Source organism: Eumetopias jubatus, unplaced genomic scaffold (genome assembly GCF_037043125.1).
Source record: "Eumetopias jubatus isolate StellerSeaLion01/CBP00866 unplaced genomic scaffold, mEumJub1_p1.0 scaffold_10, whole genome shotgun sequence".
Lineage (NCBI taxonomy): Eukaryota > Metazoa > Chordata > Mammalia > Carnivora > Otariidae > Eumetopias > Eumetopias jubatus.
In genome coordinates, this window is record NW_028274816.1 from 26,914,102 (window position 1) to 26,930,069 (window position 15,968).

Consider the following 15,968-nt stretch of genomic DNA (forward strand, 5'->3'; position numbering starts at 1 on the left):
TAAGGATGAATCGTATAAATTGCGGTGGGTAGGGGGTGCTTCACCGGAGTCTTGGAAAGTCATAAAGGAGTCAGAGAGTTTGAGCCTTTGCCAAGGGACTTTGAGAAACCATCTTGGCAGAATAGGCAGGTGCTGTAGTGGGAGACAGCAGATGGCCCGGTGAGAGACAGCAGGTGATGAGTTGTCGGTGGGAAAGTGGAGTCAAGTGAGCATAGGCTTCCAAGATGTTTAAAAGAAAAGGAAAAATGACAGAAGTTGTTAGAGGAGCAGACCTAGGGTCAGGAGAGTTCTTTTTCTGAAAGGAGATGGAGGCAAAGCAGTCTCCAAGGAAAGGTGCTCCTGGAGGAGGGTGATGTGACAATCCTCCCAAGAAGGAATGAGATTCCTGGAGAAGACAAGGAGTGCAGGACAGAGCGCAGTCAAAGGAGACAGGGGCCAGCTGCTTCCAGAGTCAGTAAAGGTGAAAACCGATCTTGTCGAGCAGCTCTAGGACATGTGCAGGACACCAAGTCTTTGTAAGAGGCATTGAAGAGGTTGGCATTGCACAGCATACTTGAGGAGAGTGGCAAAGCACTGATGTGTCCACTGGGAGGAATAAAACCAGAACTGGGTGGTGGACAAAAGAAAAGATAGTTGGGAATGCGGATGTCCCAACTGAGATGGGAAGCCATAACTTCACAGTTGCAAGATTTCCCTAAGCGGCAAGTGGCAGCCTTCATTCGGAGGGAGAGAGAAGTCTTCACTGCAGGGGCAGGAGTGTGCTCAGAACAAGGGGCAAGGGAGGTGAGAGTGGCATCGTTAGTATATGGGAAGTCCAGCCTACAGAGAGAAGGAACAAAGAGGAGGGCAGCAGAGTGGGAGAAACAGGAAGAGAGGAAGAATCTGGGGGTCTTGTTACTGTCCAAGAGCGCAGTGCGGGGAGTGGGAGAGGTGGGCATCTCGGAGGAGGTTGCTGAGGTGGATGGAGAGGAGGTGGATGGAGAGGAGGTGAAGGCCCTTGCAGGAGAGGAGGTCCACATGTTGGAAGGGCCAGGTGGGCAGAGTGGAAGCCAAGGTCTTCTCGAGAGTGAAGGTATGCAGATAGGATGGGACCTCCCGTGGGGCTGAATTTGTGCCAGATGATGTCTCTGAAGTTCACTTCAGTCCTGCCTTCTTCTCATACCATGAGAATTGAAACCATTGACTTACTTCCTTTTGCAGCATCATTTAACCCTCTTTCTCAAGATCTAATATGGTATGGTATTCTTTACATAGATGTTTATGGATGATCTAGAACTCATATTTGTATTAAACAGGGTGTCATGGGGAATCATTTTCTTCGATTGGGTTCCATCCATCTGGACAGTGAAGTAAGGCTTTTGAGAGTATATCAAAGGCAGCAGAAAATCCCAATTCTGACCCAAATCCCCTTTCAATAAATAGGGAACTTAAAACCTATTCATGATCACCCCATCCCCCCATGCAGCTGCCACAGTGTGACAGGACTCATGCTTTGGACAACAGTCACCCTGTCAGCATGCTTCACCCAGAATTGGCTGTTTGGTTTTCTAAAGCTCTCCTAAAGCATGAACTCTCCAATGACTAAAAATTTAGTCATGTTGCAAGTGGGAAGAAATGTGTAATATCATATAATGAAGATATGACCTGTAATATAATGTCATTTATTTATAAATCACCATGTTCTAGGAGAATACCCACTGGAAATCCTGGTCTTTTGAATGACATTTAATCCAACACTCACACTTCTCAATTCCCCAGCCTCCTCAGGTACTCACTGCCATGGTCATGTTCTAGAACTTGTTCATCATTCCATAAACTCCAGGACCTCTGCATTACACATCCTACTTCCTGACCACCATCTTCTAACTTTCCAGATGACTAAGTCTGGGAAATAATTGGTCCCATGCAAACCTCCAGTCCACAGCTTCACTGCCCATCACCCCTTCACTTCTTTTCTTACCCTGTTTGCAATCCGTGTCTGTCACTGTAGATGCTCCCTTGCCCCTTCCCCTTCTTCATACTCTCCAAGCAAAACTTCAGCCCTGGTAAACCCAACTCTCCGCCTCCTCCATGCAGGGTGGCTGAACACAGCTAGAGACAATCCTCCTCTCTTCTGAATGGTCTTTGTCTAAATTTAAGACCACAAATCTCAAAGAGACCCTTTGGTCTGCCCTAGTAAATTCGCCCTCCTTCTCTTTAAGATAACTATTTTATGGAGGTCATCACTCTCCAAACCTCTAAGGCCCTTTCCTGTTCCCCATTCCCAGCTAATGATCTCTCTTCTGACTGCATGGAGGGAGCAGCAACACTGGAAGACAACCACCTGATTCTCCCACCACCAGATCTAGGAGCCAGGCTGCACCCTAGCCCAGCACTGTGCCTTCCCTGCCGGAGTCACCGCCCTGGCTCTCAGCTAAGGCCCTGCCCCTGTGCACTGGACCTCCCCCCACCACTTCTCACTCAAGAGCTCAATTCCTACAGTCCTCCCCTCTCTCCTGTTTGCTTTTTGCCCCATCTATTGGCTCCTTCCCATCAGCATTTGTGCATCCTATATTGCCTCCCATCTTTAAAAATACTGCCCCGAGACCCAGATCCCCCTCCAGCTATTGCCTCCTCCAGTCAACCCCTCTTTACAGCTGTTCCTCCAAAGAATTGCCTCCCTCCTCATCCTCACCACCCTTCTCTCTTTGACCTATTCTAGGGAGGCCGTTGTCCTTACCACTCCCAAGGACCACTCCTCTCAAGGTCACTGGCATTCATCTTGCCAGATCCCGGGGCTGGTGTTTTGTCCTCATTTCCTGTGACCTCATAACAGCTGATAACTCCTCCTTCTAGAAAGGCTTCCTGGCCATCAGAACACGTCACTGTTCTACTTTCCCTCTGCCCTATGAAGGACTCCCTCCTCTCCTCCAGCTTCTCCACCTCCTCCAGATCCTTAGGATTTTAGACTAGACTAGAACTGAGTCATCTACCCTTTTCTTTTTGTTATCTACCTTTTCTCCATAGGTGATCTCATCCAGCTCATGGATTAAGTACTTAAATATTTTCAGTACACATGTGACCCTCCAATTTCTATCTCCAACCCTAATTTCTTCCCCAGCTCAGGTGCATACATCCAAACTCACATTCAGTGTCTCTGTTGAATGGCTTAGAGAACTCTCAAAATTTATGTGTCTGAAAATTGATTCTGTCCCACTCCCAGAACAGAACAAGACAAAAAAAACAAAAAAAAAATTGCTCTTCCCTCAGTTTTTCCTTTCTTAACAAATGACTTCACCATTTTCCAACTTGATCAGGCCAAAACAAAACTCAAGGAGTCATTCTTGGTGCCCCTCTTTCTTTCACATCCCCTCCCAAGTCCTCATGGGATGGGATGTGAAAGAAAGTATCAGCCACTTCTCCCTGCCTCCACCATGACCATCCTCAAACTGCCGCCATCATCTCACTAACTAACTAACTAGTCTTCCTGCTTCCACTCTTGTCACCCCAAGCAGCAGGCACCGGTAGTCTTTCAAAAATAAAACTCAGATCACGTGTCTGCCTGAAACATGCCAACAACTTCCCATAACACTTGGAATAAAATCCAAATTCCTCCCTGTGCTCTGCAAGCCCTGCATATTCACACCTGATTATGCCTTAGACTTTGATGAAGCCCGGCCATCTCCCTCATCACACTTTCAGTCCATTATGCTGGACTCCCATGTACTCCCCAGATCCCGGCAAGCGCACTCGTGATATTGTCCAGTTCTGTCACTGCTGTCTGTTCTCCCTGGCACTTGTCACTGCCTGAGACTGTTGATTTGTATATTCACATGGCCCTTTTCTGTCTGCCCTGTTTGCAATAAGGACCACATGGGCAGCAACATTGCCAGCCTGTTTGTTGTATCCCTATTGCTAGAGGGGTCCCTGTGCACAATAGGTGCTCAATTAGTATTTCTTGAATGAACACATTCATGCTGTTCAGTCCATATACAAAGCACCTTCCACAGTGTGCCGGCTTGAAGCTCACAGCCATTCTTTAAGGAAGATAGGAATTTTCCATTTTACAATGCAATCCACATCTTACAGATAAGAAATGAGGCCCAGAGAGATTTCTGGATTTCCGCGGGGTCGAATGGCTTGTAAGTGTGAGAGCTGCTGGGACACCACACTGGATTCTAACTGCTGATCCTTTTCCGGCTCGACAGGTTTCCTCCAGCCCCCTCCTTACGGGGCCCACGCAGCGCCAGCTCAGCGTCAGCCCCAGTATAGGAGGTGAGACCGGGCTCATGAGCTGTGTGCTCCCTGAGGACCTACTCACCCAGATCCTGGCTGAGCGCATCCAGGTGCGTCTATGCCCACCCGCGCAGAGCTGCAGGGCTCATACTCCATCCCTGCGCTGGGAGCTGAATTTCCGATCCATAGCACACCCATAGCAGCTCAGAACTCAGAGGCCCTAGAGAGGAAAGATGAGTTTCTTCATCTCCAACAGTCATTTGCTTGTCCTTTTGACAGCCCTGGTCGGTCCCTGGCCCTGGCGCAGTTTGCAGCCTGAAGCCATGCACCTTAAAAGACCAGTGAGCAGGTTACATATTAAAAAAATAAAATAAAAATCAGTCATGATACAGCCCTACAGTAGTGTATTAAAAATCATAACAGGGAGCCATTGAAAGTTAGAATTTAGAACTATATTAATTGCTGTAAAAATTTGTCTTCAATATATTATTATTTTTTATTATTATCAACATATAATGTATTATTTGTTTCAGGGGTGTCTTCAATGTATTATTAAATGAGAAACACAGATTATGAAATAATATGTAAAGCACAAGTACATTTCTATAAAAGTATTTCTAAATGTATATCATACAAAATAGTAAAAACTCCTAAGGCACATGTACCTGGTCATCTTTGGTTAGCAGGATAATGGATTCTTAGTTCTCTCCATACATTTCTGAATTATTTCACAATGGCAGATTGCTTTTAAAGTCAAGAAACACAGTAACTGTTTCCCTTTTTTTAATTTTTCATATGTGTTGTACAGTTAAAAAAAAAGAGAAGAAGATCATCATGAATAGGGAGGGTACCACTTAAGCCTCTGCTGCTTCTGGTTTACAGAGAGCTAAATTGCTCACCATGTCCTGGAGTTGTCCACTTGCCTTGTTTTTTTTCAAACTAGTCCACAGTATTAGTTGCGCATTTAAATATAACAAAACGGGGCCTGAGCTTCCCAAGAGAAGAGGAACGTCATCACAGGAAATGGCTCGTGTTCAGGTTTAACTGCTACTGTGTTCAGGGTGCTGGGCCTCTCAGCGGATTTGAGCAAGGCGGGCCAGTCAAGTGTGCAGGTATGCCATGGACCAGGGTTAAATCACTGGCCAGCCCAAAGTGGGCCTGTAGAGCTGAACCACTCAAAGCACTGATACTGGTTGAAACATGGAGCTCGCACTGCTTCCCTCATCCATAGTCTTGCTACAAAGAAAACAAACAAACAAACAAAAAAACAGCAGCTGAAGTAAATGGTGTTTTTAGTGATGTAGTTGATTAACATTCTGACACAAGATTCTTGTCTCATCAAAAACTGGTACTGATGGGGCGGTTAAGCATCTGCCTTCGGCTCAGGTCATGATCCCAGGGTCCTGGGATCAAGCCCCACGTCGGGCTCCTTGCTCAGCAGGGGGCATGCTTCTCCCTCTCCCTCTGCCTCCTGCTCCCATGCTTGCTCGCTCTCACTCGCTCTCTCTCAAATAAAAAAAATCTTAAAAAAAAAAAAAAAAAACCTGATAGTGATCAGCCCCTGGCCGGGGGTGGCCCGTGTGTGTACTACCCTTTGAGTAACACTGTGGTACAGCAGAGGGTGCCCTTCAATAATTAATGTGATCGAGATCATTACCCACCAAGGCATTAATAACACTGAGAAAGATACGAATGGCCCACCTGCCCCTGCTGCCCTTGCTGTCTGTTATTCGGGGCAGGGGAATATCTCACCTGTCCATCTTCCATCCCTGCACCTCAGACCCTCCCAGACCCTCACTTTCACATTCTGTTTGCTTCCCTTATTTCCATAACAACAGAATCAGTCTTATCACTCTACAAATACATGTGATAAAGATCTATCACGACTGATAAACTATTTGGGTGTTTCTCTTGTATTTTCTAACAGCGCGTTGAATGTAGCAGGTGGAAGGGTGGTTTCACAGTATTTTCACTGGGGCCCAGCAGGTCTGCAGAACCAGTTACAGCCCCAGGGAAAGCACCAACAGAAGAAGGAGCAGCGTTCTCTGTAGAGAACTGGGTAATGGAGGCCCTGGTAACCATCTTTGCTCACTGCGGTTTCAGCTGAGTGACTGCTTCCGGGGAGTGGTGTTTGACAGCCTCGAGACGCTCTTTGCTCGGAACATAGCCGTGGCTCTCCTCTGCCTGCTGAAGGCCATCGGCAACCGGGACCACATCTACGTCATCAACATGGCCCAGGATTACACAGCCATGAAGGCCCAGGAGAAAGCCAAGAAGGAGCAAGAAGGTAAGGCCCCATGCCCTCCTGGACCATCCCTTTGGCAGAGCCGTGGGCTGTGTGAAATGGTTCCCCGCCAGGATGACCCGTTGGGCAGAGGACACTATTCCATCTGACATGTCGTCAGGGCTCACCTCCACCCTATAAGGTGGCTGGCAGATGCAGGTGACCTGTTGAGAGATGACAGGATGAGGGATGAACCCAGCTGGCTCTTCTCGTAACAGCCACATTCCCCTTTCCCCCCAATATCACCCTGCGTCCTTTCGTCTTCTCTGTAATCACAGCCAACCCGAGGGGAACGCATCACGGGTCCCATCCTGACTCAGGTGACCCATTAGCTGCTTGCTTTTGTTTAAGGTGACTGTGCGTTTCCTGCCGAACTGGAGGTACTGATAAACTTTATAAACCAGTTTCTACATTTTAGCCTGCTGTGTCCAGCCACCGCAGCAAACGTTCTGTACATTTGAAATGTCTCTAAATGGCGCTTGGGGTTATTTAATCCTCCCAATGACTCTGAAGATAATTGTCCCCCTTTTACAGACAAGGAAAATGAAGCTCAGAGATATCAAAAGTCTTGTATAAGATCACACAGCACCGGGGTGCCTGGGTGGCTCAATCTTTTAAGCATCCAACTCTTGGTTTTGGCTCATGTCATGATTTCAGGGTCATGGGATCAAGCCCCGAATCGGGCTCAGCGCTCAGCGTGAGTCTGCTTAAGATTCTCTCTCTTCCTCTCCCTCTGCTCTCCCCCCCCAACTCATGCTGTCTCTCTCTCTCAAATAAATAAATAAATCTTTTTTTAAAAAAAGATCACACAGCAAATTAGTAAAGTCTATGCAACCCTGAAACCTTTGCATTTTCTGTCACTACAACAGTGGCCTGAAAAAAATTTCAGTGACTGAAAAATAAATACACACAGAGTAATGTTAGCTTCAGTTCCCGCTTTGGTCAGAAGCAGACGTAGCAAATCTTGGTCCCCAAGGGAGGCTGTGCTATCCCTGGGAGGCAGAGTCCTGCTCTGGCCTCAGCTCTGGTCACATTACTGCCCTTCCTCACTTGGCCTTACCTCTCTCTTCTGGAAAAATCTACACAAATCATAATCCTTTTCCATTTAAGGAAATAGTTACAAACATGAGCTCTTTGTTCTTAAACAGAGCTCAAAGACTGCTTCCTTACATTCTCACCCAGAGAAAAATTAGGAAGAATGACCAGGCATCCCCAGCAGTGTTCCAACCTCCAGCTTCCTGGTTTTCCAGAAAGCTCATTTCTCTGTAATCATCAACTTAAAGGATAATATCTCTTTTCATTTTCTCAATTACCTGCGGATTGAAGTTTTTCACAATCTCATTATGGGCTCCTCTCACCAAAATCATCTGCATTTGGAAAAGTCCTGAGGCAGCATCCAGTAACAATATTATTATATTAAAATCTAATTTTTACTGAACATTTATGAATTTGCTGGGCACTAGCCTAGATGCTTTACAGGATTACTTATTTGATCCCCACCACAGCCTGGGAAGGAGGAATCATTATTCTTATCTATTTCTCTCCCTTGGTAAGTGTTAGAGAAAGATCTCCAGATACATCTCTCTGAGTCCAAAATTCAAACCTCCAAGAACGGAAGGTGGGAAGTTGTGCTGGTGAAGCGTGAAAAAGAGGCCGAGAGCCTTTGTGTTGGGTGAGAACCTCACTTCTGGACCTGGAGTCTGAAGGGTATGGGAGATGGTGCCCCTTCATCTGCAAATGGCTCTGTCACCCTAAGGACTCTGGTGGCAGATGTTCCTCATAAAGTCAGCGGGTGGCCTATTACTTCCCTATCGCTGCAGTAGCAAATTACCACAAACTTGATGACTTCAAACAACACAGATTTACTGTCTTACAGTTCTGGAAGTCAGAAGTACTAAAAGCGGGGTGTCCAAAGGGCTCTGTTCCTTTGAAGGCTCCAGGGAGAGGATCCTTTCCCTTGCCTTCTCGAGCTTCTAGAGGCCACCTGCCTTCCTCAGCTCGTGGTCCCTACTTCACAGCCTTCTGACCTCTGCTTTCATCATCTCCTTCTCAGACTCTGACCCTCCTGCCTCCCTCTTACAAGGACCTTTACAGTTATACTTGGCCCACTCAGACAATCCAGGAATGTCTCTCCAGTTCAAGGTCCTTAGCGTAACCACATCCGTAAAATCCTCTCCATCATGCCAGGTCACATATTCATCCTTCTGGGAATTAGGACATCTTTGGAACTCCTATTCCAGATGGAGACCAGGTTTGGAACTGTGTGAGTGAAGGACAGCCCACCAGAGGTCAGGAATGGCGTCACAGCTGGAGCCCCCTCCCCCTGGCGCGGACCCTGTGCAGCCTGGGTGGGCTGGGAGCTAAGCTACTGGGGGACCCCGCAGCCAAGGCTGAGGAGTTACCTTCCCTCACCTTCCTGTCTCTGTTCCCTCCAGAGCGCAAACGCAGGGAGGCACTTGAGAAAGAGAAGGAGCGTCTCCAAAATATGGATGAAGAAGAATACGATGCCATGACAGAGGAGGAGAAGATCATCTTCAATCGAGAGGTTCGGCAGGCCCTCCGTGAGAGGAAAAAGAGGTCAGAATCAAGGCCTCGCTGGAGCGGAAGTGTTTCCCTTGGGAGTAACACACAGCCCATCCTGGAGACTCGGGTCACCTTCCAGGGGAGCAGCAATGGTCAAGGGAGACCCAGGAGGATGACCTGCTAAGAGAGAGAGAGAATGAATAGGAGTGTGGCTTTCAGTTCCAGTGCCATGGCCCTAAGCTAGCCATTAGGGACTGCTATTTAAAACTCGATTTCTTGTTGTCTGAACATCAGATGTGACAGTGTAGGAAGCTGGGCCTCATCTGAACTCATATTTATTCCTTTGAGAGAGAGAGAGAGAGAGAGAGAGAGAGAGAGAGTGTGTGTGTGCGTGAGCAGGGGAAAGGGCAGAAGGAGAGGGAGAGAGAGAGAATCTCCAGCAGACTCCCCGCTGAGTGCAGAGCACAACACGGGGCTTCAAATGGGCCTCGACCCAGGGCTCGATTCCATGACCCTGAGATCCTGACCTGAGCTGAAATCAAGAGTCGGACACTTAACTGATTGTGCCACCCAGGCGCCCCTGAAAGTTACTTTTCAAAAACTGTATCAAGCTTATTTTCAGCCCTTCCCTTGCTCTCCTATGCAAGAAGATTGGAATAGAAATACAGACTGAGAATTCCTTTTAATTGAGTTTGAGTTCATCAGTTTTACTGAATGACCATTCAGAGACCCTCCTTTCTTTCCTTCTTTCCTTCCTTCCCACCCACCCTCCCTCCCTCCTTCCTAACTCCCTGCCTTCCTTCCTTCCTAACTCCCTCCCTTCCTTCCTTCCTTCCTTCCCCCTCCCTTCCTTCCTTCCTCCCTTCCTTCCTTCCTAACTCCCTGCCTTCCTTCCTCCCTCCCTTCCTTCCTTCCTAACTCCCTGCCTTCCTCCCTTCCTCCCTCCCTCCCTTCCTTCCTCCCTTCCTCCCTCCCTTCCTTCCTTCCTCCCTTCCTTCCTCCCTAACTCCCTGCCTTCCTTCCTCCCTTCCTCCCTCCCTTCCTTCCTTCATAACTCCCTGCCTTGCTTCCTCCCTTCCTCCATCCCTTCCTTCCTCCCTTCTTCCTTCCTTCCTTCCTAACTCCCTCCCTTCCTTCCTTCCTTCCTAACTCCCTGCCTTCCTGCCTTCCTTCCTAACTCCCTGCCTTCCTGCCTTCCTTCCTAACTCCCTGCCTTCCTGCCTTCCTGTTTACCCAGATTTCTTTTGTTCACTCTTTCTTTTTATGCCCAAGGAAAACTGTTCCCATGTCCGTCCACTGGACACCCCGAGGCAGAGGAGGGGCTCGGGGCAGGGGCTCTGAACTCTGTCTCCTCTGCCTGGTTTGATGAAGGGAGCTGGAGAGGCTGACAAGGGAGATGCATGAGAAGAAGCTACAGCAGGAGCTTGAGCGGCAAAGGGACGAAGATGAACTAAAACGGAAGGTCAAAAGGCCAAAGCAAGGACCAGTGAAGGAGGAGCCTCTCCCGAAGAAATCTCAAACAAACCGGCAGGTAGCAACCCTCCCTTGCTCCTTAGCAAGAGGCAGAACAGAGGGAGCAGCCACTGTAACCAGCCCATCAAGCCAGTACATTTCCCTTCCAGAAAACCAACCTGATACTGGTTGCATCTTGTGGTGGAGCAGGAGGTAGGAGGGAAGGGGCCACCACTGGTCGAAAGCTGATTGTGTGCCAAGAGCTCTGCTTGCACTTTATTTTGGCCCCCCTCCCACCCTGTGGGGTTCAGAGACATGAGCCCTGTCTGGGGCTGGGAGAGGACCCCACCCAGTTATGTCTGACCACAGTCCTTCCTCTTTCCACTGTGCCCCCAAGTCCCCTGGATGCTGCTGAATAGGCTGGTATTAACAGCTGGCCTCCAGTGAGCCACAAAGTTAGTGGAACCCCTGTGTTCAACCAAGAGCTTATCTTGGCAACCGTCAAGGAACACACTCTAGCATCAGCTTGTCCTTGCAGACACGTGGCGGTAGTTTATCTGCCAGCCAAGCTTAGTAGTCATGTCTCTGCTGCCCTGACCCAGGAGATGTAGAACGGCCAGGGTGGCGCTCACAACCCAGCAGGGTAGCTAGCTGGCTGGTGTGCCCAGTGGATGCCCTGAGGGCCAAGCAAAAGCCACGCTCCCGGACAAGGTGCAGACTGGTCCCAGTAGGTGAGCAAGAGACAGTGACCACATCTGGGTAGACATGAGAGCAGAGGAATTCGTGCCCAGGGGTCACAATCTGGTAGAGCTTAGGAAGGAGCGGGGTCTGAGCGTGCAGAAATGGCCCAGGCTTGGGAGCAAGAACAGCACGAGAAGCAAGCAGGCCTGGAGTCTAGACTGTCACTGGTCTGTGCCAGGCTCCCGAAATCTTCCAAGTGTAAGGCCTCCCTGCCCCTCTGCAGCCCCTCCTTCCACACAAAGTCCTCTGCCTGAAACCTTATGTCCAAACAGAACTCTCTGGGTCTTGGCAGTGACTCTTACTGATGATGGAGAAAGATACAGTAGTGGCCAAGCCCCCTGCCTCTGCGGTGCGCGACCCCTCCAGCAGACAGCTGTGCCACCACAGACCTGTCCACACTCCCCAGGCTGAGTTAGAGATGCAGGCAGATGTGGAGGAGGAGTGGTACGGTGAGACCAGGGGATGGCCAACCCTGGCCAGGCCTGCCTCCAAGCCGGACCTTAGAGAGGAGCGCTGTCATCCAGAACAGGGACCCTGGGCTGTCCTGCCAGCAGTCATCATTAGACTTCACTGGATTTTATGTCACCAAAGAATGACCAGAAACCTATGGAGACTCCCCAAGGATTTCGTCCAGGGGAGAAGAAAATCGGAGCCCACAAAGCAAGTTTAGAAAGAGAAAAAGAGGGCGCCTGGGTGGCTCAGTTGGTTAAGCGACTGCCTTCAGCTCAGGTCATGATCCTGGAGTCCTGGGATCGAGTCCTGCATCGGGCTCCCTGCTTGACGGGAAGCCTGCTTCTCCCTCTGACCCTCTTCCCTCTCATGCTCTCTATCTCTCATTCTCTCTCTCAAATAAATAAAATCTTAAAAAAAAAAAAAGAAAGAAAGAAAAAGAATCAAGTTAGTTTCTCTATGCCAGGTTACGTAAATAAATACATATTTTTTTAAGATTACATTTATTTATTTGACAGAGAGAGACACAGCGAGAGCAGGAACACAAGCAGGGGGAGTGGGAGAGGGAGAAGCAGGCTTCCCGCCGAGCAGGGAGCCCGATGCGGGGCTCAATCCCACGACCCCAGGATCATGACCTGAGCCAAAGGCAGATGCTTAATGACTGAGGCACCCAGGAGCCCCAATAAATATATTTTTTTTAAAAAGCCTGGGGCACAGCCACATTCTAAACTCCTGTTTGTTGCCAACAAAGGGCTATGGAGAGGATCTTTTAACAAAGACCCCCCAAGGTGATTCTCAGACAGAGCCCTGGTGTAGGCACAAGGCACCTGGAATCCTGTGAGGCCTCTTTGAGAACACAGTGTCATCTTGTGCTCCTTATGCACTTTGTTCTCCCTTGAAGAGCTATTTTAAGCATGTTTTATGTGTTTTGCTTTTTAGGTTCTTACTTTTTCCAAACTAGAGGCCAGGATGGATGCACTAGAAAGGAAAGTATCTGTTAGGGACCATTTAAATGAGAAGGATGATCTAAGCAAGAGGAGAAAGAACCAACTAGGAGGTAGCCACGTGCTGGGGTTTCCCCTTGTCCAAGAACAGGAGGAGAGCGAAGGGGACCTCCTGACAGATGCCGACACGCGCTTGGCCCAGAAGTGGAAGACCTATGAGTTGACTCTGAAGGATATCCAGAACATCCTCACGAACTGGGACCGGAAGCAAGGCATCCTGCTGCATCACGCCGGCACCGAGGACATGCCCCATGAGCCTGACGACCAGCGCCAGGTTCCGTCAGGCGGGCGCCGAGGCCGCAAGGACCGAGAGAGGGAGCGTGCGGAGAAGGAGAGAGCCGAGAAGGAGCGCCAGGAGCGGGAGAAGGCCGAGAGGGAGCGTCTAGAGAAGCTCAGGGCCCTGGAGGAGCGGAGCGATGGCGGAGAGGGGAACGGAGGGGAGCAAGACCACCACGAGGGGAAGAAGGATCTGGGTGTGCCATTCACCACTATCCAGACGCCCGACTTCGAAGGCTTGAGCTGGAAGCAGGCCCTTGAGAATGGCAGGCTTCCCAAAGGGGATCAGGTACAGGCTCTTCTCCGGGATGGAGACGTACTCAGTCGGGTAGCGGGTACTGGGCTAATCGCCGTTAAAAGTGGTCCTTTCTGTACCCACTTCATTCCATTAATCTCTGAGGCCCCCTTAGATATGAGACAATAGTGGCTAAAAGGACCATTTGCTAACTGGTGAAAATCCATAGAAAGTTCCGCAGACCTAAATTATTCCAACTAACCTCATAAAAAACTGCCTGTAGAGTTTTCGTTTGTTTGTTTTGGTTTTTATTTAAATTCTAGTTAGTTAACATATAACATAATACCGGTTTCAGGAGTAGAATTCAGTGATTCAGCACTTACGTATGACACTCAGTGCTCATCCCAACAAGTGTGCTCCTTAATACAGATCCCCCACCCGCCTCCCCTCCAGCAAACCTCAGTTTGTTCTCTATCATTAAGAGTCTCTTATGGTTTGTTTCCCTCTCTTTCTTTTTTTTTTCCTTCCCCTATGTTCATCCGTTTCGTTTCTTAAATTCCACCTGAGTGAAATCATATGGTATTTGCCTTTCTCTGACTGACTTATTTTTTTTTAGTAGGCTCCACGCCCAACGTGGGGCTCAAACTCATGACCCTGAGATCAAGAGTCGCATGCTCTACCAACTGAGCCAGCCAGGCACTTCTCTCTGATCAACTTATTTCACTTAGCATACTCTTCTCTAGCTCTATCCACATTGTTGTAAATGGCAAGATTTTATTCTTTCTGATGGCTGAGTAATATTCCATTGTATATATACCACCTCTTCTTTATCCATTCATCAGTCAATGGACATTTGGGCTCTTCTCCATAATTTGGCTATTGTTGATGACGCTGCATGTGCCTCTTCAAATCTGTATTTTTGTATCCATTGGGTAAATACCTAGTAGTGCAATTGCTGGGTTGTAGAGTAGTTCTATTATTAACTTTTTGAGGAACCTCCAAACTGTTCTCCAGAATGGTTGCACGAGTTTGCATTCCTACCAAGGGTATAAGAGGGTTCCCCTTTGCCTGCATCCTCGCCAGCACCTGTTGTTTCTTGTGTTGTTAATTTTAAGCCATTCTCACAGGTGTGAGGTGGTATCTCATTGTACTTTTGATTTCCATTTCCCTGATAATGAGTGATGAGCATCTTCTCATGTGTTGGTTACCCATCTGGATGTCTTCTCTGGAGAAATGTCTATTCATGTCTTCTGCCTATTTCTTAACTGGATTATTTGCTTTTTTGGGTGTTGAGTTTAATAAGATCTTTATAGATTTTTCGGGTTGATTTTAAATATTGTTACAGGCTGGTAAGATAGGTGTGCTGTGGAGTGAAGCAAGAGTCTCAAATACTTGAAAATCCTGTTCCCACAAGCTTCTTATAGTGACAGAAATCATACTATTAGATAGCTTTTTGTTCCTAGAAAATATTGCATAGCCAGAAGCTGCTGGGTGATGGTTTGAAGGAGATGGTTATTATAACATTTTGTCCAGAGATGAGCTTTTTCTGCAAAACACCAGAAAGCAAATATTTTAGGCTGCAGGTCCACAACCTTTGTCACAACCACCAACAGCGTGTAAATCAATGAACATGACTCTGTCCCAGTACAGCTTTATTTACAAAAGCAGGTAGCGGCCAGATTTGACTAGGGGGCCACAGTTTGCTGATTTCTAGTTTAGTTGATCAGAGACTAGACGCAACCTTTACAAGGAGAGAACAGAGCCTGGGAGGAACATTTGACAGGTGAGAGTTGATGGGAAAACATGGGTAATTCCTCAAGGGGGCAGATTGGGGTGTGATGTGGCCCCACAACCAGAGTCTTGCTGCAGTGGTCCAGGTGGGCCAAAGGGCGGAAGACAGATGGGGGACACCTGACACCAAACCACTCGTTTCACACAGCCTCCGCTCGGCCCAAGAGGAGGACTCATGGCCACTTTTCTCCCCAGAAATATGTTTTTTGAAAAAGAACCTCTTCTCGTCTTGTTTTATGTTCTCATACTATAGCCAAGGTTATCTTCTGGCCTTTTCTCATTCTCTTCACACTCCAAGCCACAGCTTAGACTGTTGGTTACAGTTCTTTACCTCTGGCTCCATTTAATAATTGATACAAACTATCCATTCCTTTCCCTCGCAGACGTTCAAACCCTGGGAGTTAATGCTGGCTGCACATTAGTTAGGAGATGCCTTTGGCGGCCTGACCCGCAGGTCAGAAACCCAGGATTCCAGGAACACAGTCACCTGCTCGGTCTAACTGCCCATGTGGTCCACAGAACGGAGGCTCCAGCAGGCTGTCACATTTACCGTTGTGACAATGACTTATGTAGCAAGAGCATGCTTATTCTGAGGGGATTCCATACTGAGAAGGGAGCTGCTGCAAAATTTTCAAGCCGTCTGCTCTGGAGGATGCTCACTCAGTTGATATCAGAGCAGAAGGGGAGAATGATGTAGGAATGAATTTTCTCTCCAGTTTCTTTTTGACTTGTCTCTTCATTCCCATCCTTTACCCAACGCCCAGAACCTTAGCTTATTTTCTTTGCCAGATTTGACCTGCTCCAACCCTCACTTATTTTCAGCATCAGAAAGAAAGAACATTTAAAGATAACTGAAAGATTAACATGGGATCTGAAAACAGATGAAACAGCTCTGTACTAGAGACATCAGAATCTTTTTTTTATTAACATATAATGTATTATTTGTTTCAGGGGTACAGGTCTGTGATTCATCAGTCTTACACAATTCACAGCGCTC

The 15,968-nt window shown here is 48.0% G+C and overlaps 1 protein-coding gene across 3 annotated transcripts in view; it reads left to right on the plus strand.

The window, feature by feature from the left end:
• HYDIN (HYDIN axonemal central pair apparatus protein) overlaps positions 1-15,968 on the plus strand; it is a 312,800-nt gene that overhangs the window by 212,717 nt on the left and 84,115 nt on the right. For all 3 annotated transcript variants that reach the window (XM_088027478.1, XM_028090615.2, XM_088027479.1), the window contains exons 41-45: positions 4,188-4,325; positions 6,319-6,502; positions 8,935-9,076; positions 10,394-10,553; positions 12,605-13,234. In XM_088027478.1, coding sequence (XP_087883604.1) covers positions 4,188-4,325; positions 6,319-6,502; positions 8,935-9,076; positions 10,394-10,553; positions 12,605-13,234 — 1,254 coding nt within the window. The remainder of the gene's footprint in view (positions 1-4,187; positions 4,326-6,318; positions 6,503-8,934; positions 9,077-10,393; positions 10,554-12,604; positions 13,235-15,968) is intronic.